At 43.6% G+C, this 25,143-nt stretch overlaps 1 protein-coding gene across 1 annotated transcript in view; it reads right to left on the bottom strand.

Moving 5' to 3' along the window:
• The window catches only part of F13A1 (coagulation factor XIII A chain), an 88,805-nt gene that overhangs the window by 42,017 nt on the left and 21,645 nt on the right, over nucleotides 1-25,143 (bottom strand). The window contains exons 4-5 of the mRNA XM_073332122.2: nucleotides 13,508-13,759; nucleotides 871-989 (exon numbers count right to left, since the gene is read on the bottom strand). Of these exons, the coding sequence (XP_073188223.1) occupies nucleotides 871-989; nucleotides 13,508-13,759 (371 nt within the window). The remainder of the gene's footprint in view (nucleotides 1-870; nucleotides 990-13,507; nucleotides 13,760-25,143) is intronic.

Genomic DNA, 25,143 nt, shown 5'->3' with positions numbered 1-25,143 from the left:
CTGATTTCCATTGCCTTAAGTAGCTTATTCCGCCTGTAGAACTTCAATGATCGAAATCACTTTCACCCAAGTTCCACCTGTGTTTCACTAAAGGAAAAGGACAGCAAATGGTACACAACAGTGGAGAAAGTTGTGGCCTCCGGGTTTAAATGAAAAAATGAAAGTACATGACACAGGTACATGGAACAACCAACATATCCGTGGATAAACAGCCAAGCGTTTGAGAGGAGCGAGGGGAAGAGGAGAAAAATCAACCCACGCAACTTCTCACAGGGAAATCAGTGTTTACGTTAGGAAAGTTCCATAATCCAGAACTATTTTAAAAAATCCAACAAATTTTATAACAGAAAAAGTTTTAAGAACCCTCACAGCCTGTGCCAGGATAATGTGTGAGAAGAGGATACTTATTTCCATTGAGCTGCTAGAACTAAAGAGAAGAAGAGAAAAAGGTACAAACTATGCCCGGCATTGTATTATACAACATTTGAGGGCTATTTAATTTTTTTAAAAATAAATGCTTAAAATCATTGTCCCCCTTTTCTCTTGAGTCAACTGGTTTGATCCTGGAGAGGCAATAATGCAGCAGAAGATATACTGGTGCATTTCAGAACTGTCAGCTGATGACTTTAACTCTCAATGGACAGCCTCTCAATATCTGAAATATACCCCTAAAACTAGCCCTTTAAATATTAGATAAGAAATTACTTGTCTGGATTAGGTATATACCCACTTCATGCAATATTAAAATGATGCCCACTGTGTTTCTCAGAAAGAGAGTGATAATGCACTCAAGAGCCTACAATCTGGTATCAATTAAACTAACTTGCAGAGTACTACTTGGGCCAGCCAGAGAAATTCTAAAGGGCTCACCTGACCATAATTCCAGCTTCTGGATTTTATACTGTTGATGTCTCCATGGAAAACAACACCAAGGTCATTCAGGACATACTCTTCCCTTTCCTTCTCATCATCCAGAAACACAGAATCCTCTGCATCAGAATTTACACACAGTAACCATTAATACAGCTACTTTGTTTTTATAGTGGACAGATCTTAAAGCTACTGTATTCTAGTCATCTTAAATGAAAAGTGTCTTTTGTTCACAAGGCATAACATTATTTCTTCCAACACAATACAAATAAAAACAATAATAATTAGAGCAATCACAGTTAGGAATAAGACATACAACTTAAAAGTATGCAAGATGAAAAATGCTGACAACTCCTGACTGTTTTTAGTGGGATCTGTAAAGCATGATTAAAATGTCACATCTTATCAACTATTTTATGATTACTGTGCATCACTAATTTAAAAGGCTGAACACCATGACGCACTTCTGCAAAACAGATCAAAGACCAACAATTTCAAGCCCATTAACGTTAATGGAAAATAGCTCAGTGTCAAGCAAGTTAAAGAAAAATCTGTACTGCCTTAAAAAATGATTACAGAATTTGGAGTGCAGGTTTTCCCTCGTATTAGCTAAGGGGTTTGGATTCTTTTCCTGTAAATATGGGCATTATTGTACATTTGGCCAGGAAATACTTACCTTTCAAAGAGGAAAATAAGTTGAAGAGTACTTTGTCGAAAATATTTTAAGAAATCTTTTCTAAATTGATCTCATCTCAATCAAGAGCAGATAGACCCTGAGCCTACAAACACTCTCTCACAGGTTTAAAACACATGAACAATTCCATTGAAGTCAATGGGACTCTCGCATGCTTAAAGGTAAACACTGGCAGATCATCGGGGTAAACTGACTTAGTTCTGTTGACTTCAGTGGAGTTACAACACACCAGCTGAGGATCTGCCTCCCATGTGTTAGGGCTTGCAAGACTGGAGGCTCAGATATATAATGTAATGGCAACCGAAATCATGTGTCCTATGCAATAAAGTAAAAGCACAGCCACAGATATTAAATGAAATGGAATAATGGTTTGTGGTATTGTGAAACGAGGCAAGTATGAAACTATGCTGTGTCACCACTGTGCCAGTGGCTCTCCGTTGTGCCATCAAAAATGACTAACAGGGTAGAGTGGACTAAACAGTTTATTTTAAATAACCTACAGTTTTGAAGCTCTTTAAATAGGATATGTATTTCCATTTTAAAAATTTGTAGTTTGTCCATAAAACTGTTCATAAAGCTTGGGTTGAAACTTGGGGTGAAATCTTGGCTCTCACACCTGCCCAGAGGAGCCCTGGGCTGGTCGAAGCCCGGAGCACCCCCGCCCTCGTCCAGAGGAGCTCTGGGCCAGCTGCAGTTGTGTCTCCCCTCCCCTCCACTCCACTCCCCAGACCCAAGCCACCTAGATATGTTTTTTATTATTATTTTGACTTCTATTATGTCAAAGCATTTTAAAATTTACTTCATAGTTGTTACACAGACAACCACTTTTACCAAACAATAATAAAAAAGACAAGAATGTGCAAAGCACCTTATTTGTGAAGAGAGACTGCTGAATTGGAATTAATTTGCAAACTAGACACTATTAAATTAGACTTGAATAAAGGCTGGGAGTGGATGTGTCATTACACAAAGTAAAACTATTTCCCCATGTTTATTCCCCCTCACCCCCACTGTTCCTCACATGTTCTTGTCAACTGCTGGAAATGGTCCATCTTGATTATCACTACAAAAGGTTTTTTTTCTCTCCTGCTGGTAATAGCTCACCTTAACTGATCACTCTCGTTATAGTGTGTATGATAACACCCATTGTTTCATGTTTTCTGTAAAATCATATATAATATAAAATCATCCTCCTGTATTTTCCACAGTATGCATCCGATGAAGTGAGCTGTAGCCTACGAAAGCTTATGCTCAAATAAATCTGTTCGTCTCTAAGGTGCCTCAAGTACTCCAGTTCACCTTATTTGTGTTTCTATTCTGTTAGGTTCAGTAAAGAATAGAAATAACTATGCATGATTTTTATTATTGAGTCTGCAAAAAAAATCCCAAACCTTACATAAATAAATTACAATGATTTGGATGTATATATGTGCATATTACTAAATTCACTTTAGGAGAAAAAAATAATTTTAGGGAAAAAAGAGTCAGTGCAGCCGCCAGGAAGAGTTGGTGGCCACACACTGAGGCCACCAAAAAATTTGTTGCAAGAACCCCTGCTCTAATGGCTCAGCCACCCACAGACAGGTTTATGAACTTGCTACTGGGTAGGAAATGAGGGTACAGCTACATTGCAAGTGAAGGTGTGACTGTAACTCCAGTAGGCACACTCATGCTAGCTTTAATCTAGTGAGCATGACAGAAAATAGACATGAAGATATGGCTGCACAGGCTTCAATGCAGCCTAGCAACATGGGTACGTGTACCCAGGGGACCAGGCGGGCTTGTATGGGCCACGCCGAAGCCTGCCCAGCCATATCTTTACTGCCATTTTTAGCATGCTAGGTAGATTAAAGCTAGCAAATTGTGCCTACCTGAGCTGCAAATCACACCCTTGAATAGCGTGTAAACGTACCCTATCAGCAGGGCTGTCCCTAGCAACTCTGGGGCCCTATGCAGCACCCCCATGGGGGGGAGCGGGGGACGGGCCCCAGGCCTCTGCGGGGGGAGGGGGGCGGAGCTGGCTTGGGGGGGGTAGGGGGGAACCACCCTCAGCACTCACAAGCGGTGCGGCTGAGGCCGGGCTGCTGCACTCCCGCCGCTGGTGAGTGCAGGCCCAGGCCAGCTGCCGAGCTCAGGGGAGTGGGGGCGGGGAAGGGGCAGGGCGGAGCAGGAACAGGGGCTGGAGCAGCACAGCTGCGTGCTTTGCATATGGGTAAGGACGGCCCTGCCTATCAGGGGACCTGGGTCTTTTAGCTCAGGCAGTAGAGGATCATGGTTTTTGATTCAGAGGTTACCAATATAGATTTAAAAGTTCAAGAGAGATCTTCAGATGGCATAAACTGAAACAGTTCCATTGTCTTATATGAGCTGAGACTCTGACCCTAAGGAAGTAGCTTGTCAAGTGAGTTTTTCAATTTCTGATTCCTAGCTCTGAACAACTGCTGCATAGCACTTTGCCAATACCGTTGCATACTTCACAGATCATAAGGTTTCTATAGCCTATTTGATTGGTGTTGATTTGCATAATTTGCAGATTGAGCTACTGTATATATTTACTCATTGACCTTTGCATTTTATTAAAATACCTTTGTAAAAAATGGGTGGAGAGGGAACATTTAAGGGAATGAAAATTGCATTTTCTTCCATCTTTACTGATAATTTACTCATTCAGTAGAGATAGCCTATGGTTTCATGACCACAGATATTTCCTTTCACAGAATAAAAATATCCATTGATCTTTTGGATATCAATCCGCCTGTCTTTGTTATTTGCAGATTATGTAATCATTGTAAAAATCAGATGAAGATGGATTAAATCCTTTGCCATTCTGTTTTTGTTTTAAATATTTGCATTTTGTTAAACCGAGAAAAGGATCTCTGCTTTCACTGAAAAGTTGAAATAGGCCCTAGAAACCCACTGCTTTGGTTTTGGATAGCTTTCAATACCACTGGCTCTCTTGAGAAGAAAACAGGAGACAGCTGTGAACTACTTTGATTCTAAGCCCTCTGCAGGTAGCACAATTCCAAAATTATTCTGTGCGAATGGAACTACAGATCTGATGGGCGGGAGGGTTCCATTAATTCTACTAATTAGGTTTTACCTTGGAAATAAATAAAATCTAGCAATTCTAGGAAAAAAAGTACTACGTTTAATTGCCTGTATTTCACCTGTATGAAGATTAGTAAGGGTGAAATACACTCAGTCTGAATGAAGTAATGCAGCTAAAGGGTTGGCTCCTTTGTGAGATCAAGCAAGGAAAGTCCACAGGAAGGCCCTCCCGCCTTGTCCCCCTAATATATGTGCCACAGTGGCATACCCTTTACCCTCCTGAGCACAGGAAATGCCCTCTGCTAACACTTCCTGAGAGAGTCTAGTCTCTCCCAACAGGGCAGGGAGGAGGTGGGAGTCATGTCCCCATGGAGCTGACCCACTGCACAGGTGAGAGCCTAGGTTGCCTCCCTTTAAAGGAAAAGGAGGACTTGTGGCACCTTAGAGACTAACCACTTTAGTTGAGCATAAGCTTTCGTGAGCTACAGCTCACTTCATCGGATGCATACTGTGGAAAATACAGAAGATGTTTAAAGGGCGCATCAACAAGCACTTTCCATGAGCCCTGGGGAGCTCTAGCACTGTTGTGCCTCCCTGTAACCAAATGGCCCCCAAGGCTTCTACTCCTAAAGCCCAGGGCCCAGAGTAAGCAAGGGTTAGTATGTGTGCCTGCAAAATCTACCCAACACATGGCCAAATGCAGTGCACCTCCTTATCCCCTAGGGCTGCTACTCTAGCCTCTGAGCCGGATTAGCAGTCAGAACCCATCTACACCACGGGAGCGGTAAATTAGGGACTTTGGGTGAATTTCACCTTTCTGAAATCGATGACACTTAAGGTATGTCTACACTACATGTCACCGCCACTGAGGTGTATAGCTACCCTTCAGTGAACGGCTCTGGGGGTGGGGGAGGCAGTGGGGAAAGGCTCTGATTGTGGGGAGATGAACAAGCCTTTCCCCCGCCGCAAGAGCCTTTCACTGAGGCAGGGGAAGGCTCCAGCAGTGGGGAGGAAGCAGGACACTACACTGCTAAAAATAGCAATGTAGGCATGGAGGGCACTGCTTGGTCACACAGAGAGCAGTGTAGGGTATACACTAGGGCTGTCAAGCAATTTAAAAAATTGTGATTAATTGCACGATTAAAAAAATTGCGAGATTAATCGCGCTGTTAAGCAACAATAGAATACCATTTATTTTAAATATTTTTTGATGTTTACTACGTTTTCAAAGATATTAATTTCAATTATAACAGAATACAAAGTGTACAGTGCTCACTTCATATTTATTTTTTATTACAAATTTTTGCACTGTAAAAAACAAAATAAATTGTATTTTTCAATTCACCTCAGACAAGTACTGTAGTGCAATCTCTTTATCATGAAAGTTGAACTTACAAATGTAAAATTATGTAAAAAAAAAAAACTGCGTTCAAAAATAAAACAATGTAAAACTTTAGAGCCTGCAAATCCACTCAGTCCTACTTGCTTCTTGTTTACAATGTCACCTGAAAGTGAAAACAGGTGTTCGCATAGCACTGTTGTAGCTGGCGTTGCAAGATATTTACGTGCCAGATGCGCTAAGGATTCATATGTCCCTTCATGCTTCAACCACCATTCTAGAGGACATGTGTCCATGCTGATGATGGGTTCTGCTTGATAACGATCCAAAGCAGTGCGGACTGACACATGTTCATTTTCATTATCTGAGTCAGATGCCACCAGCAGAAGGTTGATTTTCTTTTTTGGTGATTTGTTTTCTGTAGTTTCCTCATCAGAGTGTTGTTCTTTTAAGACTTCTAAAAGCATGCTCCACATCTCGTCCCTCTCAGATTTTGGATGGCACTTCAGATTGTTAAACCTTGGGTCAAGTGCTGTAGCTATTTTTAGAAATCTCACATCTTCTTTGTGTTTTGTCAAATCTGCTGTGAAAGTGTTCTTAAAATGAACAACATGTGCTGGGTCATCATCCGAGACCGCTATAACATGAAATATATGCAGAATGCGGGTAAAACAGAGCAGGGGATGTACAATTCTCCCCACAAGGAGTACAGTCACAAATGTAATTGACACATTATTTTCTTAATGAGCATCATGAGCATGGAAGCATGTCCTCTCAAATGGTGGCCAAAGCATGAAGGGGCATATGAATGTTTAACATATGTGGCATGTAAATACCTTGCAACCCTGGCTACAAAAGTGCCATGTGAACACCCATTCTCACTTTCAGGTGACATTGTAAACAAGAAGCAGGCAGCAGTATCTCCTGTCAATGTAAAGAAACTTGCTTGTCTTAGCGATTGACAGAATAAGTAGGACTGAGAGGACTTGTAGGCTCTAAAGTTTTACACTGTTTTGTTTTTGAGTGCAGTTCTGTAACAAAAAAAAATGCATTTGTAAGTTACACTTTCACGATAAAGAGATTGCACTGCAGTACTTGTATGAGGTGAATTGAAAAATACTATTTCTTTTATCGCTTTTACAGTGCATATATTTGTAATAAAAATAATAATATAAAGTGAGCAGTGTACACTTTGTATTCTGTGTTGTAATTGAAATCAATACTGAAAATGTAGAAAAACATCCAAAATATTTAATAAATTTCAATTGGTGTTCTATTGTAATAAGTGCGATTAATCGCGATTAATTTTTTTAATCGTGATTAATTTTTTTTAGTTAATCGCATGAGTTAACTGTGATTAATTGACAGACCTAGTACATACCTTAAGGCTCTGACATGTCTTTAATCTACTTGCCTAAGTAGCGCCTTACTGTCCACACTGCTATTGAGACCCAGGCTGCAGGGGCATACACAGTATGTACTCTACACGCTGCTGTAAGGAGTGTGCAGGATAGACATAACCATAGTAATTCAAATCTGACCCGCAATTGCAAATCTAGGGGAAACTTCCTATGGCACAAAATTGGATTCACAACAGTTTATGTGAGCAGTTCAGGGCCGTCCATTTATACCTAATCCTCAAATTATATATCATCTATTCAAGGATGAGCAGAAGAAATTTGTAATTAGAGCAGCAAAAATGTGTATAACCCCAACATCTTAAATACACTGTTCAGTTAGCAAAAGGCTGTAATGGGTGAAATGCATTACTTCAGCCAGGGAAGTTTTCAGCTTGACTGAATACACTGTATAGCCCTTTACGTAGAGCCTGAACCTGAGCTGAGGTCTCATTGCTAACTTAGACCAAGAAAAGCTATGGGAGCTCAGCACCTCCTGAAATCAGGCTCATGGTATTCGGATCTAAGATTACTAAAGGCACATGGTTTATGGGGAGGGATAGCTCAGTGGTTTGAGCATTGGCCTGCTAAACCCAGGGTTGTGAGTTCAATCCTTGAGGGGGCCATTTAGGGATCTGGGGCAAAAATTGGGGATTGGTCCTGCTTTGAGCAGGGGGTTGGACTAGATGACCTCCTGAGGTCCCTTCCAACTCTGATATTCTATGATCTATGATCTAAGTATGTAAAAAACCTCTTCATCCTGTAGTGTGGTGAGAGCTTGAATTGAGAGCACTCATCATATTGCAGGGTCAGGCCCTAAAAGTAATGTAACTGAATTAATAAAGTCTGATGGGTGATTAGTCATACATCTGAAGTGGGAGATTCGTATGAGAGAATCCAATGACTTTTAAAGCCAGCAGCTCCAGAACCTCTCTCTAGCTTGACTGATACATACATACTTGTCCTGAAACAGCAGACTATGAAAACCAGAAAGGTACAACAAAGCTGAACTCTTGTAACAAAAGGTGCTATCCAGGAAGGACACAAATATTTCACTTTTGTCTTTGAATGAATCTCATCCAGAAACACAGACATTTCTTCCAAACAATGAGCCAGAAAGCTGCTAGTGAAACAGACAAATCCTGTCTTCTAATCAGTGTAAAAACACTCCCATATATTCAGGTCATTCTTTTCTCATTTTAAATGGTGTATTTCACCCAAAGGTTATCTATTAACCAAGCAAGTCAGCCTATGAGATCTTCATACCACTGCTCACTTTGCTAATCAAGGATTATATTTAAGATGCTGAGTTTTTATACACATTGGTTGATCCATTTCACACATTTCTTTTTTCAGGGTACAAAGGAAGGAGGGGCATTCTATCTCATTTGCTTGCACAAGCAGGCCGGGGAAAAATAAGTGTAACAGTCAAAACTATTTAGAAACATGTGACCAGAAACAAATAGAGATCAAAATGAAATCACACCCTTGGATGTGCAGAAAACTGAACTTGTCACAGTCATCAAGGGCTGTGACTTGAAAAAATACAAAGCAATATCCAAACAGGTAAAAAGGGTCATTGGCTGCATATATAGAATGGAGTACGTGTAAGTAACAGACCAAAAGAGGTAGCATACTCAGCACAAAGTTATCCAGGAAACTCTGGGATCAGCTGCTTACGTGTTGTTGTACTGTTGTGGATTCATAATGGATCTGTGTACTTGCATAGTATTAGGAGTTTCTTTCCCCCATGGCAGAGCCTTATGAGTTGCCCATAGACAGTCATAGCTTCCAAGGTCAGAAGGGACCATTGTGATGATATAGACCAGTGGTTTTCATTTGGAGGCACCGACCCTTTTGAAAATCTTAGACTTACCTGTGGATCCCCAGGGGTCTGCGGACCACAGGTTGAAAACCACGGATCTAGACTGACCTCTTGTATAAAAGATTGTCAGCAATGGACAATCCACCCCAACCGTGGGTAAGTTGCTCCAAAGGTTAATTAGTCTCTCTGTTAAAAATTTACATATTGTTTCAAATCAATTTGTCCAGCTTCAACTTCCGACCACTTTGTCTACTAGATTGAAGAGCCCATTAATAAATATTTGTTCCCTGTGTAGGTACCTTTATACTGTAATCTGGTTACCCCTTAACCTTTTCTTTGTTAAACTAATCTGATTGAACTCCTTGAGTCTATCCCTATAAAGGCAATTTTTCTAATACTTTAATCATTCTTGCAGTTCTTTTCTGAACCATCCAAGGATCGCATTAGACCTTTTGGCCACAGCATTGCAGTGGGAGCTCATGTTCAGCTGATTAGTCACCACAACCCCCAGATCTTTCTCAGAGCTGCTGCTACCCAGAATGGAGTCCCCCATTGTGTAAGTATGGCCCAGATCAGTGATACTCAGACTGAGGCTTGCAAGCTGCTAGTAGCTCTTTAATGTGTCTCCTGCAGCTCTTTGCAGCACATGATATTAAAACCCTGTTGTTAGGATATAGATATTCAGGCCTGCATGTAAAGGCCTATACTCTAAGAATGTAGGTCTATGTTTATCATTTAGCTAGTAATAGAGGTATACAAGAAAGAATCTGTGTAAGGGCCTTCGCTCACTGTGACAGTCTGAGGTCCTGTTCTTAGGCTAAGGCCTTTGGCTAAGCAGCAGAGGCAGCCATACCCTGGGAAGCGAACGGTCACATCCTCACATTCCAAACTAGTCCATCTGGGGCTGTTAGGAAGGTGATCCAATCTATCACCTCCCGAGAAAGGGAAGAGCCTAGAAGATGTAAAAGGAAATGTAGGTTGATAGTTTTCTGCCTGGTAAGAACTCACTTATCAATAGACACAGCTGGGAAACCCTTAAGACTATAGATGTAGTTGTGAAATCCTCACTTCTGTATTGTTTTGTCATTATAATTCCCCCTTTGCTATTGTTTATTGGCATGGTCTCTGCCTGGTTCTGTGATTGTTTCTGTCTGCTGTATAATTAATTTTACTGGGTGTAAACTAATTAAGGGTGGTGGGATATAATTGGTTAGCTAATCATGTTACAATATGTTAGGATTGGTTAGGTAAATTTCAGTAGAATGATTGGTTAAGGTATAGCTAAGAATATTACTATATAAATTAGGGGCAAACAGGAAGTAAGTTGGGATTCGAAAATAAGGAAAAAGGAACTTGGATTTAAGCTTGCTGGAAGTTCACCCCAATAAACATTGAATTGTTTGCACCTTCAGACTTCGCGTATTGTTGCTCTCTGTTCCTGCGAGGAGGACCAGGGAAGTGGGAGAGTGAAGGAATAAGTTCTCTAACACCTGTGTGTTAATTATTAACCCATCTAAGTTATTAACCAATCAGGGTGCTTTTATTATGTTGTAAACTAATTGTAGTTGATAAAATAATAATACTTGGTTAGTCATTTTGCTGTGAGAATGGAAGAGAGAGAGAGAGAGAGAGAAAATGAAACAATGAATTTACACTGCTGTGGCTCTTTTGGGTAATGTGACCACTAATTTGGCTTCTGAACCACTAAGGTCTGAGTATCACTGGCCTAAATCCTTTGTTCCTAGATGTACACATTTACATTTAGACAGATTTAAGAACATACCATTTTCTTGCACCCAGCTTACCAAGAGATCCAGATTGTTCTGTGTCATTGACCTGTCCTCTTCATTATTTATCACTCCCTGAATGCTGATGACTGCTTTTGAAGGCAACAGCTTCAGCATTTCATTGTAGTTTGCAGCATGTCCTACTGGTTTCCTCCGATGATCTATTTTTATCTGATTTTTGTCTCTTTGGTCATATTCCACAGGTGTAGATAGCACAATAGCAGCGAGTTCCTATAGGGCTGGCTAAGCACGGGACATGAAATGTGTATGCTTTCATCATGAGGATCTCCTCGATGACTTGAGTTCTTAGGAGGATTTTGCATTGGGTTTGGCTCAGGATGATTGGGGGATGGCTGTCATCTTGACCAACACACGGCACATTGAACCAGAGATGTCCAGGACTAAAAGCACGAACAGCTACAACTTGAGCTAAAGCTCCCTAGCTGGGGCTGTAACAGACTCATACCACCTACAAATCAGGCATGGAGGGGGATCTGCTAACATCCACTCAGCAGTGAGTTACAGTTGCATGCCTACATCAGGCTGTGATGCCTCCCACTTTTCTCCTGGCTGTGCACCTACCTTCTCCATGGAGCATCTTCTTACTGTGCAGTTTTAAGCAACACAACTCTACACCGTTTTTCAGGAGAGTTCATGGTGCTGTAGCATCCCATCCTAGCCAGGGGCGGATTTACCATGGAACACACAGTGCCCTGGCACGGTTCCCCCAGGGCTGGGCACTGGGGCAGCTCAGCACCGGCGCACCCTGTGCAGGGCGGCTGCTCCACGGGAGGGCGGCTGCGGGGGTAGACGCTGTGGCGGGCAGGAGAGCAGGGAGGGAGGCTCACCCGCAGCCTCAGGGGAGCAGGCGGGAGGTGCGGGTGGCGGGAGAGCTGCAAACGTCGGCCGGAGGACTCAGGAGTAGCACAGGGCAGCCGCGCAGCCAGCCGGAGAGAAGCGAGGCTTTGAAAGGGAAACTCCCGCTTCTCCCCGGCTGCCCCTGCTCCCCCCGAGTCCTCCAGCGCCTGCTCGCAGGGCCGGATTCGGAAAGGGGGCAGGGCTTTAGGGGCTGCCGCCCAGGGCTCCAGGGCCCGCTTAGCGCTGGGCTGCAGCCCCTAAAGCCCTTGCGTTCCTGGTGCGGGGGAGCGGGGGAGGCATCTCCGAGAATCGTGGCCAATAGGAGCTGCGGGCGGTGCCTGCGGGGCAAGCACAGGGCCACAAGGAGCCACCTGAGCTCCCCGCACCTGCACCAAATGGGAGCTGCCCCAGCTAAGTGCTCCGCACCCCAACCCCCTGCCCCAGCCCTGAGCCCCCTCCCACACCCTAACTTCTGGCCACAACTCCCAGCCCACTCCCACACCCTAACTCCCACCCTAACCCTGCACCACCAGCCCCAGCCCACTCCCATGCCCTAACTCCCATCCAGACCCTGCACCCCAACCCTGAGCCCCCTCCCGCACCATAACTCCCACCCAGACCCCCAGCCCACTCCTGCACCCTAACTCCCTCCCAGATCCTGCACCCCCAGCCCTGAGCCCCAGGAGGAGAATGCAGAAAAAAAAGAAAAGATAATGGGGGGGGGAAGATAAGAGAGAATGCTCCCCCCATTGGGGAGGGCCAAAAATGAAGCTAAGCACAGGGCCCCACTAACTCTAAATCCCCACTGGTCCTAGCTCCTTCTCTTCCCTCCTTTTTAGTCCTAATTCCACTTAACTAATGTCACTTTACTCAGGATTAATCATGCATCTTCCTAAACAATACATAAACTAATCATTGCCTATGTTCTCTTGGACCAGAGGCAGGTAATGAACTTGGGCCAAATCACTCCATGTACAAAACAAAGTGCTGCAGAGTACTCTATTTATAATGCCAAACATTTATCACAAAGCACGATGCTCGTTATCTGACACTAAAGAAATGTATATAAATATTATGGGAAAGAGATTATATCTACCAAGAAGGAAGAGTTCCAGGACTGCATTAAAGCACTAGATATACCAGAAGTTTGAAGCCATTCTGGATCTGTCTATATTCCAAGTTTTATCATGTTGAAGCAAAGTGCTCCTAAACTGTTTTGAAAAGATGCTGATCAGAACTTGCAACTCATTTGTACTCACTTCAAAAATGCCTGGAATATAGAATTCACTTTGTAAAATGCATATGTGAGCACAAATTCTGATTTTTATATGCACAAATGGAACACCAGGTTTTAAACATTTAGTTCTTTGCACCCTGAACCAATGCCCACTGAAATCAGTGGAAAGACTCACTGATCTCAGTGGGCTTTGAATCAGACACACAGAGAGAGTGATCAAGCAGCTATCCAAGCATCTTGGTACCTTTACCAAAAGTTAAAGTAAAGCCACCAGCTACTGCCCACTCAAACTAGAAAATAATCAACCACAAGTTAAAAAAATAAGAAGTCAAGTCCAGACAATAACCCCCTCCATCACAAACTTTATCACACCCCTGTCTCCCCAAAAGCCTGGGGAAACAGATGGGTCTTGTCTCAGAAGTATGAACATCTGAATATTGTACACCCCTCACCTGGGCACCAGGGATTAAAGAGTATGTAGGTGTCAGTCTCTGGGTTTCTCTTTGTCCGGAGGATGCCATAGGGAGTCAGGACAGCGACATAGAGGCGGAATTTCCCCACAATGCAGCTCGGAGCAGACATGATGGACAGCCTAATGGAACTGTCCTCCTTCCAGGTAATCTTGGCTCCCCATGTCCCGCTTTGCAGTTCTTCAACCAAAGGGATTGGGATGTAAGTGCCTTTGTTTTGCTGTGGATAACGACCTACAGTAATGGAAAGAGAGGAGGAACCTTCTGTGAATGTATTTGACAGCTTTGTAAATGCCTCAGTTTAAGTCTCTCATCATTTCCTTGTGCTCCCTTCTCCCACCCCTGTCATGTGTTTGCTGCATCCACCAGTTGTCTCCTCTTCAATTTATATGGGACTGTCTTTGTTATATGTTTGTACAGTCCTTAGCACGGCAGGGCCCTGGCCTGTAGGTATTACTGCCATATAGATAATAGATAACACCACATCTCAGCATTGTTTAGATATTGCATCACACTTCTCCTGAACTCCAAACTGATCCTTGCCCTAATAAATCGTAAGTCAGATCTCAGCAAGCTCTTATACAGATGAATGGAAAGCAAATGCACAGGGACAGACAAGTCTAATAATAGCAGAGTGAAAATATAGCATTTATGTACTTTGAAGTGGAGAATAGGGCATGTAACTGATTTTCCTTTCCAATTATTTGTATAATGCTGACGTAGAGAGAGTCCCAGATCTGAACACCCCTAAATTTTGGGATAACATAAATCTAGCTCTGGCTCTGAACTTTATAACACAGCTCAGCCTCTGCATTTCTACTATGCTTCCATCTGATGGATTGTTCAGGACCACATACATAGCCATTTTTGCCCTAAAGTCCAGGGATGCTGCAAACCAGATACCTTATATAGTCTGGTTTCAGAGTAGCAGCCGTGTTAGTCTGTATTCGCAAAAAGAAAAGGAGTACTTGTGGCACTTTAGAGACTATTTAAATTTGTTAATCTCTAAGGTGCCACAAGTACTCCTTTTCTTTTTGCTTATATATTCTGTTTATTGGGGCATGCAACAGAAGTAAGAGACCTACTAAAGAAAAAGGAATTAGAAAGAAAAAACAAAACTCGATAGCAAACATAGGAAGATGAAGTGCAGGACATCTTAAAAAGGCCATTAAAAATTAAGGTGTAGAGGGATAAGAGATGACAGTCTTGTGGCTACTAACAATTGGGATCTGAATGTAGGATTGCCCTTTAAACTGGTGGTGGATTTGATCCTTCTTCCCTCTACAGTAGGTATTTTTCTCCTACTTTTGATGTACAGTAATTGTATAAACAACAGCAAACGACAGCAAAATTGGATTATTCAGTAGACATCTCTAGCAACTTCCAAACCACCTAATTCTGAAGAGTAGGGTAAATTGCTTGGTTTATTCAATTAAAAAGATAAGAGGAAAGTCTGAACTTTGTGCTGCTGAAAGTTGCCCAGCTGACCGCCCATTAAACTAAGGGGCAGACTTTTAAAGGTGTTTAGGTGCCTATGTGCTTTTGGAAATTCCACCAAGTGCCTAACTGTATCTTTAGGCACCTATACGTCTTTTAAAAATATCTGGCCCACGTTTGTCCATAGAACGGATATAGCAGTACAAGCTCCCTCACAGTGCCCTGAGATGTGCCTCATCCTTGATCTAAAGGGCCCTCTAGAGATGGGAGTAGACATCAGTCCCTGGGCCCTCTGAGATTTCCAAAAGGGTGCTACTGTGTGATGATATTTTTTATGAGGTAGGCATATGTCCACTTAAAACTGAGCTGTGGCTACAAATAGAGAGAGAAACAATTGTTATATGGTAATGCCTTTGTTCACTGGCCAAATTCAAACTAGTGACCTAACACTAAGGTTACCATATGTCCGTATTTTCCCAGACATGTCTGGCTTTTTAGTTCTTAAATCGCCGTCCAGGAGGAATTTTTAAATATCTAAAAACATCTGGGATTTTGCCACATCGGTTGGGATGCGCTTTGTCCCGATATCAGGGACTGCTCACCTCACCGTGCGCACCAAAGTCCTGGGGCTGGCAGTGCTTCCTGGGGTAGCTCCCAGCACTCGCCCGCCGGCAGGAGCCTGCAGTGTGGGCAGCTCCTGGGCACAGAGGCAGAGGGGGTCTCCACGTGCTGCACCAACTCCCTCCTACCCAATCAGAACTGCAGGGAGGGGTTTGCAGGCATCGGCAGCGGGCAGAGAGCCCTCCGCCCCCACCCCCAACCCGACCTGACCCTAGATAGGATCCAGAGGGACCTACTGGATGCTTCCTAGGAGCCACCCCAGGTAAGCACCCCCGGGACTCCCCACCTCGCCCCCCGGCAGGTCCCTCTGGCTCTTAGGGTCAGGTCGGGGGGTGGGGGCGGAGGGCTCTCTGCACGCTGCCGGCACGTGCAAGCCCCGGTCCGCTGCTCCGGCAGCTCCCATTTGTGCTTTTCCCGGCCAATGGGGGCCATGGACCTCGCGCTTGCGGCAGGCACAACACGTGGAGACCCCTCGGCTGCCCCTGATCCTAGGAGCCAGAGGGACCTGCGACAGGAGGGGTGAGTAGGTGAGTGGGGTGGGGTGAAGAGGCAAGCGGTGAGCCAGCAGTGGGTTGGGGGGTGAAAAGGCCAGCAGTGGGGGTTGAAGAGGCGAGCGGCGAGGGAGCCAGCAGCGGTGGGTGGGTGGGGGTGAGGAAGGATGCAGCAAGCCAGCGGCAGGCCAGGCGGTGAGGAGGGTGCAGTGGTGGGGCCGAGCAGAGAGGGGGTGGGACCTGGGGCAGAGTGGGGGTGGAGCATGGGGCAGAGTGGGGGCGGAGCGGGAGTGGACTGTGGGCGGGGCCGACAGCACCCCAGTGTGTCCCGATATTTTACTGTTGTGATCTGGTCACCCTATGGGTACGTTCCCAGCCACGTCCCCTGTGTCAGCAGCCCAGAGTGGGGAGACTTAAGATCCACTCCCAGGACTCTGCCAGCCAAGGAAGAGGAATCCCTCAGTCGCCAGCTAAACTGGATGCTTCACTAGCACAAAGTGGCCTGAACATGCAGCAGAATTGGGCCTCATATTTAAGCATTGTTAAGTTGTCTCATTTTTCCATAGTGGCGATAGTGCAATGTCGACAATTTCAGTGTCTTTTCTGAGTTCATACTGTGCATGGCAGTGTTTCCTCAAGAGCTCTTTATTTGATATTTTATTTTACTACCCCCAAACACAATGCCAAAACGAAAGTGTAAATCCACTGCAGAACTAAAGATGAACTTCCTGTGTTCTCGAAGTGGTAGAGAAGAATGGGAAGCTGAGTGCTTGGTATGTAGACCTGGTACTTGCATTTCTGTGAAAAATACAGGCGCTAATGATTTACAAACTCATGTGGACCCAGACAAGCACAAAAAAGCAGTTCAAGGAGAGAGCTCATCAACAAAAATTGACCGATTATTTTGTAAAACTAGGCAGCAAATCAGAGGATGCTGTTACTGAAGCAGAGGGTGCTTTTGCATTTCACACCATTAAGCATCGTAATAGCTTTAAGTCAATGGATTGCACATCTGTCTTGTTGAAGAAGACATTCCCTGATTCTGAAGTAGCACAGAAATTTTCAAGTGCTAGAACCAAGACAGAAGCAATTGTTCTCTCTGTGCTTGCACCGCATTCTGTTGATGTTGTTCTGAAAATGTTTGAAGAAAATGACGTAGCTTACTGTGGAGTTGCTACAGAGGAAGCAATCACAGGTTCAGGGAAAATATTTCCAGTAATTATTCAGTATTTCGACTGGAAGAATGGTAGTTTGCAGTCAAAATTGATTGAGGTCCAGAACACACCTAATGAATCTGCCAACACGATTGCTCATTACATAAAACAAACATTTGAAAAAAATGGTTTGTTTGAGACGTGTATTGCATTTACAGGTGACAACTGCAATACAATGTTTGGAAGACTCCAGCATGATGAAGATGGAAAGAATGTGTTTGCAAACTTCAAGAAGTTGTTGCAGAAGAGAACATTAATTGGTGTGGGTTGCCCAGCACACATTTTGAACAACTGTGTACACCATGCAGCAGAAAGAATGAACGTTGACATTAAGAACATTATTTTTAAAATTTACGAGTACTTTCATATCTACGCTGTCCGAACTGAGCGACTGAAGGAGTACTGTGAGTTTGTTGATGTTGAATACCGAAAGCTGCTTTCTCATAGCAAGACACGATGGCTGTCATTACTTCCAGGCATTACAAGGCTGATACAGATGTTTCCAGCCTTGAAGTCGTTCTTTCTGTCACAGGACAAACCACCCACAGTGCTTAAGACATTTTTTTGAGTATGAATTAAGTGAGATTTACCTTTGGCACATGCATTCACTCATGAGTGTATTCCAAACTTACATCTAAGAAATCGAAAGGGAAAGCAATTCTGTCGTGGAAGTGCTGAAAAGTTTGAACTCGGTTCACACTATCCTTCTTGAATGCAAGACTCACAACTTTATGTTCCTGAAAGTTAAGGGACTACTGGCACAAAAGCGCATGGAAGGAATTGATGAAGAGTGTGACAAATTCTGTGCTGAAGCAGATAATATGTACAGCAGATGCTTAGAATATTTGAAGAAATGGCTTAGACCCCTGGAAGACTTCTCTTGTTTCAGGTTGATTACCCTGAGTGAGGCACCAAATTGGAGTGATGTGGAACCTTGTATCAAGTACCTGATCAATAAGGGGGTGCAAATTGATGACGTGAAGTGTTTTGATCAGGTCAGCAACCTGAAGAAGTTTACAGAAAGTTGCAACAGTGATGAAGAGTTCAGTAATTTGCTAGCACACCAGAAGTGCACCAAATATTTTGAGAAATCCAGAAACACTGAGTATCATTCAGAACTGTTAAAGATTGCACAGTTTTTCTTTGCTATTCCTTCTCACAATGCAAATGTAGAGTGAATTTTTTCACTGATGCAAAGCCAGTAGACAAAGGAAAGGAACAACTTGAATGTTGAGTCGTTGAAAGGAATTCTACTTGTACAATACAACTTCAGACAAACTTCTTGTAAAGACTTTCATGCCTTCTTAAAGAGCAATCAGCCACTGCTGAGAAAAATTTGATCTACAGAGAAGTATGTGTGGGCACATGAGGAGAAAGAAAACTGAAGAACTGGTGAAAGGAAAGGACTCACTACATATAAAGAAGTACGGTAAACTTTAAATAATTAAACTTCACTTTTGAGGCCATATCACTTTTTCTTATATATACTCAATATAGACAACATGTAGCGCACAGCATACAGAACAGTACAATAACACATTAATACAACGCGAGTTGGTAGATACTGGGTGCAAATACCCCACCCCCCACCACCGTGGAGTGTCCGCTTTTTTGAGTGTTCAAATATGGTAACCCTACCTAACACTGATATCCCCCACACCCTCCTAACAATCCCTTGCACTGTCTAGTCCTCATTTTCTTAGTGTATGTCTACACAGCCAATGTTAAAGCATGGCCACAGCATCGCTTTAACATTGGCTGTGTAGTCGCAGCTCCAGCGCTGGGAGAGAGCTCTCCCGGCGCTGTAATAAAACCACCTCCATGAGGGGAATAGCTCCCAGCGCTGTGTACACTGCCACTTTACAGCGCTGAAACTTGCATCGCTCCGGGGGGGTGTCTTTTCACACCCTGAGCTAAGAAAGTTTCAGTGCTGTAAGTGGCAGTGTAGACAAGGCTGTTGTCACATTTGTCTAAAGACACCTGACCACGATGGAATTGTTCTTAGTCACCGGTTGTGTCCCCTTTGCTAACACTGCCATCAAAGTTGCTAATTATGGTGGTTTCCATAATGTGGACATCTGTCCACTGGAACCTGGATTAACAGCAAATTCATTTCATACGATTCACCCTGTGTCCATAGATAGTGACAAATTTTAGTGACCAGAGACCTGAATTGATTCAAGCCAACAACCTTGATGAGACTGGCTCTATTTTATATCCTTTTACCAGTATACTTAAGGGTGTGGCTACACTGCCATTAAAAACCCAGGGCTGGCCCCTGCCAACTGACTCAGAACTATGGGGCATGGGCTAAGGGGCTATTTAATTGCAATATAGATGTTGAGGCTCAGGCTGGAGCCCAGGCTGTAGGACCCTGCAAGGTGGGAGGGTCCCAGAGCTTGGGCTGCGGCCCCAGCCCGAACATCTATACTGCAATTCAACAGCCCCTTAGCCCGAGCTCCACAAGCCCAACTCAGCTGGCATGGGCCAATGTCTAATTGCAATGCAGACATACCCTTAGCCATCTCATACCTGGCAGCGTATTGCTTTATTAAATGTAAACAAGTAGCATAAAAGAATTGCCTACTAAACGTTGCATTCCTCTGGTAATTTTTAAATTACAGCTTTTGTCATTATCTTTTATCTCTGGAAGGTGTTGTTCCCAACTTTATGCCCTTTCTGGCACTACATGTTTTAAATCTAAGGTTATGTTTAATGGCATCGAACACTGTCCGCCAGTCTAATAAATGAACTGTAGTCCCATCTGGTTGTAAAGCATGTCTTTGATGTCTACGCTTCGACAAATGAGGAGAGCTCCTCAGAACAGTAATGCGTCAAGGAAAAGGGCAATCCTATTCACTAGCTTCAGAGTTAAGGAGAATTTATGCAGAAGCTTTTGCACTTGATCTCCCTCCCCCTTAAACCATATATGTAAGTGTACAAGAGAATGAAGGTGTGAGGGAAAAAAGAAGTTGTGCAAATCGAAAGTGATGAATGGGTTCACTTTGACTTTGTGTAAGATTTCTTTTGCCAGATAAAGGCCTAATGTTAAATGTGAATTGATATAGTAATACAAAGGTGCAGGACAGAACTCAGTGACAATGACTTTTTTTGGCCTGTTAGGCTTTTAGTTATTCTTCGTCGTTAGGTAAGATTTTCCCCACTTCCCCTCTTTTTTGGCATGATTATCATTCAATTATTAAATGCACAACACTGCCATCTGCAAGAATTTCCCTGAAATATTGCTAATACATCTACCTAAAATGCTTATATGGCCCTCATCACTATAGTATCTGAGCACCTCATAATCCTTTTATCCCATTAGTCATATTTTAGCCCTTAAAAATGTTACCTACTGCAATCTGTAGGTGGAGAAACTGGATGAATTTGAAAGTTCAAGAGGAGAAACTTGTTTGAGGAAGGTCAGGTGTTACAAGTGGTTTAAGCAGATAGAAGGAAGGGTTCTAGATGTGTGAGAGATGAGAACAGGAGAAGTCCTGAATGGTGGCAGAAAGTTCTGGATAGGGGTAATGAAGGAGGCCCCTATTGCTGGAAGTCAGTCAAGATTTGTTAGGGAAGAAGGTTCAGGAGTGGAGATGGCAGAGACTGCCAAGCAAGGGATACTGGGAAGGTTCCAGAGTTGGGAATGGTCAGGGTGCCTGTCCTGAGTGAAAAAGTTGGGGTTGGTTTGTCATCATTTGCAATTAACTGAGGGCTTGTGGGAACTGACAGAGTGATTCTGATGGATTATGCAATACATATTATGCATTCAGTCTTCAATACACATTTGCATACTATTTTTTCCACAGGATCTGGCCTCATTCCATGCACAGGATGGATGATGCTCACTTCATGGTATTTTACTTTCTCCTCATTATTCAGTGTGTGGCCACAGGCCTTATTTACTTCACACTACTCAAACCCTGCTTTGAAGACAGAATTATTGATTTCCTCATGCACTTTTCTATGGCACTCATTACTATAGCATCTGAGAGCTTTACAAACATTAATGAATGTTCACAAGACCATTTTGAGGTGAGAGGTTATTATGCCCATGTTACAGAAGGAGAACTGAGGCACGGAGATTAAGGTCAAAAGTATCCATTAATTTTGGGTGCCCAAATTGGGACCTAATTTTTCAAAGAACTTATTATGTAGCATTTTCTAAGTTCAAAGCACAGCTCCTATTGACTGCAGTTGCAAGTGCTCAGCACTTTCAACAAATCAGACCATACAGTTTCAACTCAGGCATCCGGAAAATGAGGAACACCCAGTTAGTGACCACCTGTGAAAAGTTTGATTTAAGTGGCTTGCCTAGCATCACAGAGGAACACTGTAGCAGAGGCAGGGATAGAATCCAAGTCTCCAGGGTGGCTTTCAACTGCCTTAACCGTGAGACCACCCTTTCTTTTCCTGCAGTCCCCTGCCTCATTCACTACACATCTTTCAACTTCTGAAACAAATGGGGATAGGAGGGGGGAAAGAGGATTAATTATGTAATTAAAGTCTGTATCATAATACAAGGGGGCCAAAGGTTGCCCTGGCAACCTTAGTTCTGTCATATTTTAACTTTTCAGTATTTGTCTTTGTAACCTTAATGTTTTTTTAACGTATTTTGTGTGTAAATTCTTAGGGTTTTTTTTTTGTTTGTTTGTTTGTTTTTAAAGAATCTAGCAAACGAACACCACACCCAAAAATTCCATCATGTTGACACTCACACTGGTCATCGGCAGGGCTGGAAGCTTTAAAGCCACCACACAAACCTCCACCTCTTGAGCTAATGGAATAACTGATAGCAATAGCAGGTAGTCATCCTCCAGATGGATCAGCACTAGATGGGGGTGAGCGTTTGGCAGTGGATGTCACAGATATTTGCTGACTTAGAGGAATGGTGAGACTCAGGGATCTTTGACTCCATTCCAGGATCTGGAGGGAGTTTGCTCCAAAGAACACAAACTCTTCTGCCCACACCCCCTAAATTGTGACCCCCTTCTGCCCCATCCCCTCCTATCTGACCTTATCCCGGTCCTGTCCCTTTTCCACCCATGGTTTTTCATCCCAGTCTCCTTGCTCAGTTATTCCTGGTCCTGCCTTCCTCTGTTCCTCCTCTCCACTAATTTCCAGTCCCAATCTCTCTCCCTGGACAACTCGTCCAATCTCCGAGTCCCTCACTCCTGTCACAGAGTCTTTGTCCAGCCAGGCCCAGTCTTCTCATCTGTTCTCAGTGCCCAATTCCCCCTCTCCCCCCACACACCCATTTTCCTCCCTGGCTCCCATTCACAGTCACCTTGCCTAACCAGTCCCAGTGTCCTCTCCCCACAGGCTCCTTGTTCCAATCTACTTGCCCCCGATCCTGCAGATCAGGCGCTTCTCCCTTCTCCATTCAAATTAGACATCTTCTTCCTCTATGCTTTCTGGGCCCAGCAGGAGATCATTGAGAGCACAGTAGAGACACTCCCAGCTCCCAGTTCAGATGGCCAGAATAGGCCTGACCTGGCCCATAGCAGTCCTGAGCTGCAGTTGCGGGGAAAGTCCTGGCTGGAGCATGCCTGTGGGGGTAGAATCTTCAGGGAATTAAGCTACTAAAATCTAAGTCTGAGCATGTCCAAACTATGATTCTTCAAAGGCTTAAAACTTGGGCAAATTTGGCAAAAGGCACATCCCTGACAAATTTAAAGTCTCTGCTCCAAAGCATAGGGGCACCAAAGCTTCGCAAAAAAAAAAAGGTCACCAAACTATTTTAACCCGGGCAAAAAAACCCAAGTATTTCTCTCTAACCTCATTCTCAGAAACGGCCAAACCATTTTGACTGAGATTTTCCAAAACAATTCAGCCTGAGGTGGATACCCACCGAGCATGCAAAATTTCAGCACAAATGGTTAAAATTTGCAATGTTATAAACAACTAATAACAGGATCTTATAATGGGAAGTGTCAGGCAACCTTAATAATAGGTGATGCCACCAGCTTTGCCTATCATAGAATATTTTTACCCTTAATATTTTAAAAAAGTGAATTTGAGGGTTTGTGAAAACAACCAGTGGTACTGCTAGCTCCATCATCACACAGTCCCACCAACATGCCTCAGGGATCGCCTCAGGGATGTGAGAGGCAAGAGGAGTTCAGTCTCCAGGCTCATTCGGTCCTTGCCCTTTCTGTGGCCTGAGACTGACAACAGGAGTGTCAGCGATGGCACTTTCTGTGATGCGAACATCTGCCTACTAGGGACTGGTCTGAAACCATCAACACATTTTACACAGGGCACCAAAGGGACACCAGAAGGCAATAACTTTTGGTCACTGTTGATCTGGTCTGAATTTAAAACAAGACTTCTAAACATGAAAGGCTCACTCATTAGTTACTACCTAGAACCATCCAGTTCCCTCCTAACAGTGTTTTGAAGAATGTTTATGGAGTAGTAACTCATCGTAATGCCCCAGCATAATCCCTCATTATAAGGAAAGTGACTCACTTTGGAGCCAGCGTTGTCTCACTTCACTCACAGAACTCAGAAGGGACTACTCCTCTGAAGGCAAGTGGGATGTGACCTATATTTGTACATTCAGGTCTCAGTTGTGTGTGGCTCATACAGGCTCATGGGGTAGGATGGGGGGAGGAGAAGGGCATTGTTTGCCACTCCTATGTAGTAGGGTAAATAATGCAGGTGGGTGGCCATGACTCCGCTCAGTGTTCTCACCCCATTCTGATACGTGTTCTTTGGGACAGTTAGTATGGACAAAAAGAAAAGGAGGACTTGTGGCACCTTAGAGACTAACAAATTTATCTGAGCATAAGCTTTCGTGAGCTACAGCTCACTTCATCGGATGCATTCAGTGGAAAATACAGTGGGGAGATTTATATACACAGAGAACATGAAACAATGGGTGTTACCATACACACTGTAAGGAGAGTGATCAGGTAAAGTGAGCTATTACCAGCAGGAGAGTGGGGGGGGGGAGAATAAACATGGGGAAATAGTTTTAATTTGTGTACTGACCCATCCACTCCCAGCCTTTATTCAAGCCTAAGTTAATTGTATCCAGTTTGCAAATTAATTCCAATTCCCCATGTTTATTCCCCCACGCTGTTCCTCAGACGTTCTTGTCAACTGCTGGAAATGGCCCACTTTGATTATCACTATAAAAGGTTTCCCACCCCCACCCCCACCCCCTGCTCTCCTGCTGGTAATAGCTCACCTTATCTGATTACTCTCCTTACAGTGTGTATGGTAACACCATTGTTAGACAGTAACATTGTTAGACAGTAACCCTCTGCTCTGCGCTCTCCGGTGCTGGGAAACTAACTGTGCTTCTCCACCTCATGGATGTACAGACGTAGCGCTCATTAAACCCTCCCCCAAGTCTAGCTCACTTACATGAGGGAGGCATGAATTTGGCCCAGAGTTAACCGGGCCTGGGTATGCCAAACTGCCTAATTATTTGGAAGTAAACAAATACTTAAGAATGAAATCCTAACCCCTTTTGAAGTCAATGGGAGTTCTGCCATTCAGTGTGGCTGGGATTCCATCCTTACTGCTGGCTTGGGGCTTTCTCCTGCTGGTGTCCAATATCTTATTTAGTAACAGAATGTGCAATAAGGTACTCCAAAAACAAGAGGAAAGGCACCTACAAAAACCACAGCCCAGCCTTTTGTACAGGGAGATAAACTCTCACCATCCATCATCACATCAACAACTGCTACAAGCATATTGATTTAGAAGTAAAAGAATAAACCAGTTAAATTAAAACAAAGACCTGTGGTCACCTACATATGTATCCCACATAGAAATTTGCTCTGTTTAAAGCATGTCTCAGTTGCTTGGAATATCAGCATTACCTTAAGATCCTGTCAGTTAC

The sequence above is a fragment of the Lepidochelys kempii genome, chromosome 2 (assembly GCF_965140285.1).
Source record: "Lepidochelys kempii isolate rLepKem1 chromosome 2, rLepKem1.hap1, whole genome shotgun sequence".
NCBI lineage: Eukaryota > Metazoa > Chordata > Testudines > Cheloniidae > Lepidochelys > Lepidochelys kempii.
Note: the sequence above shows the minus strand (reverse complement) of the source record. Positions and strands in the feature narration are given on the sequence as shown.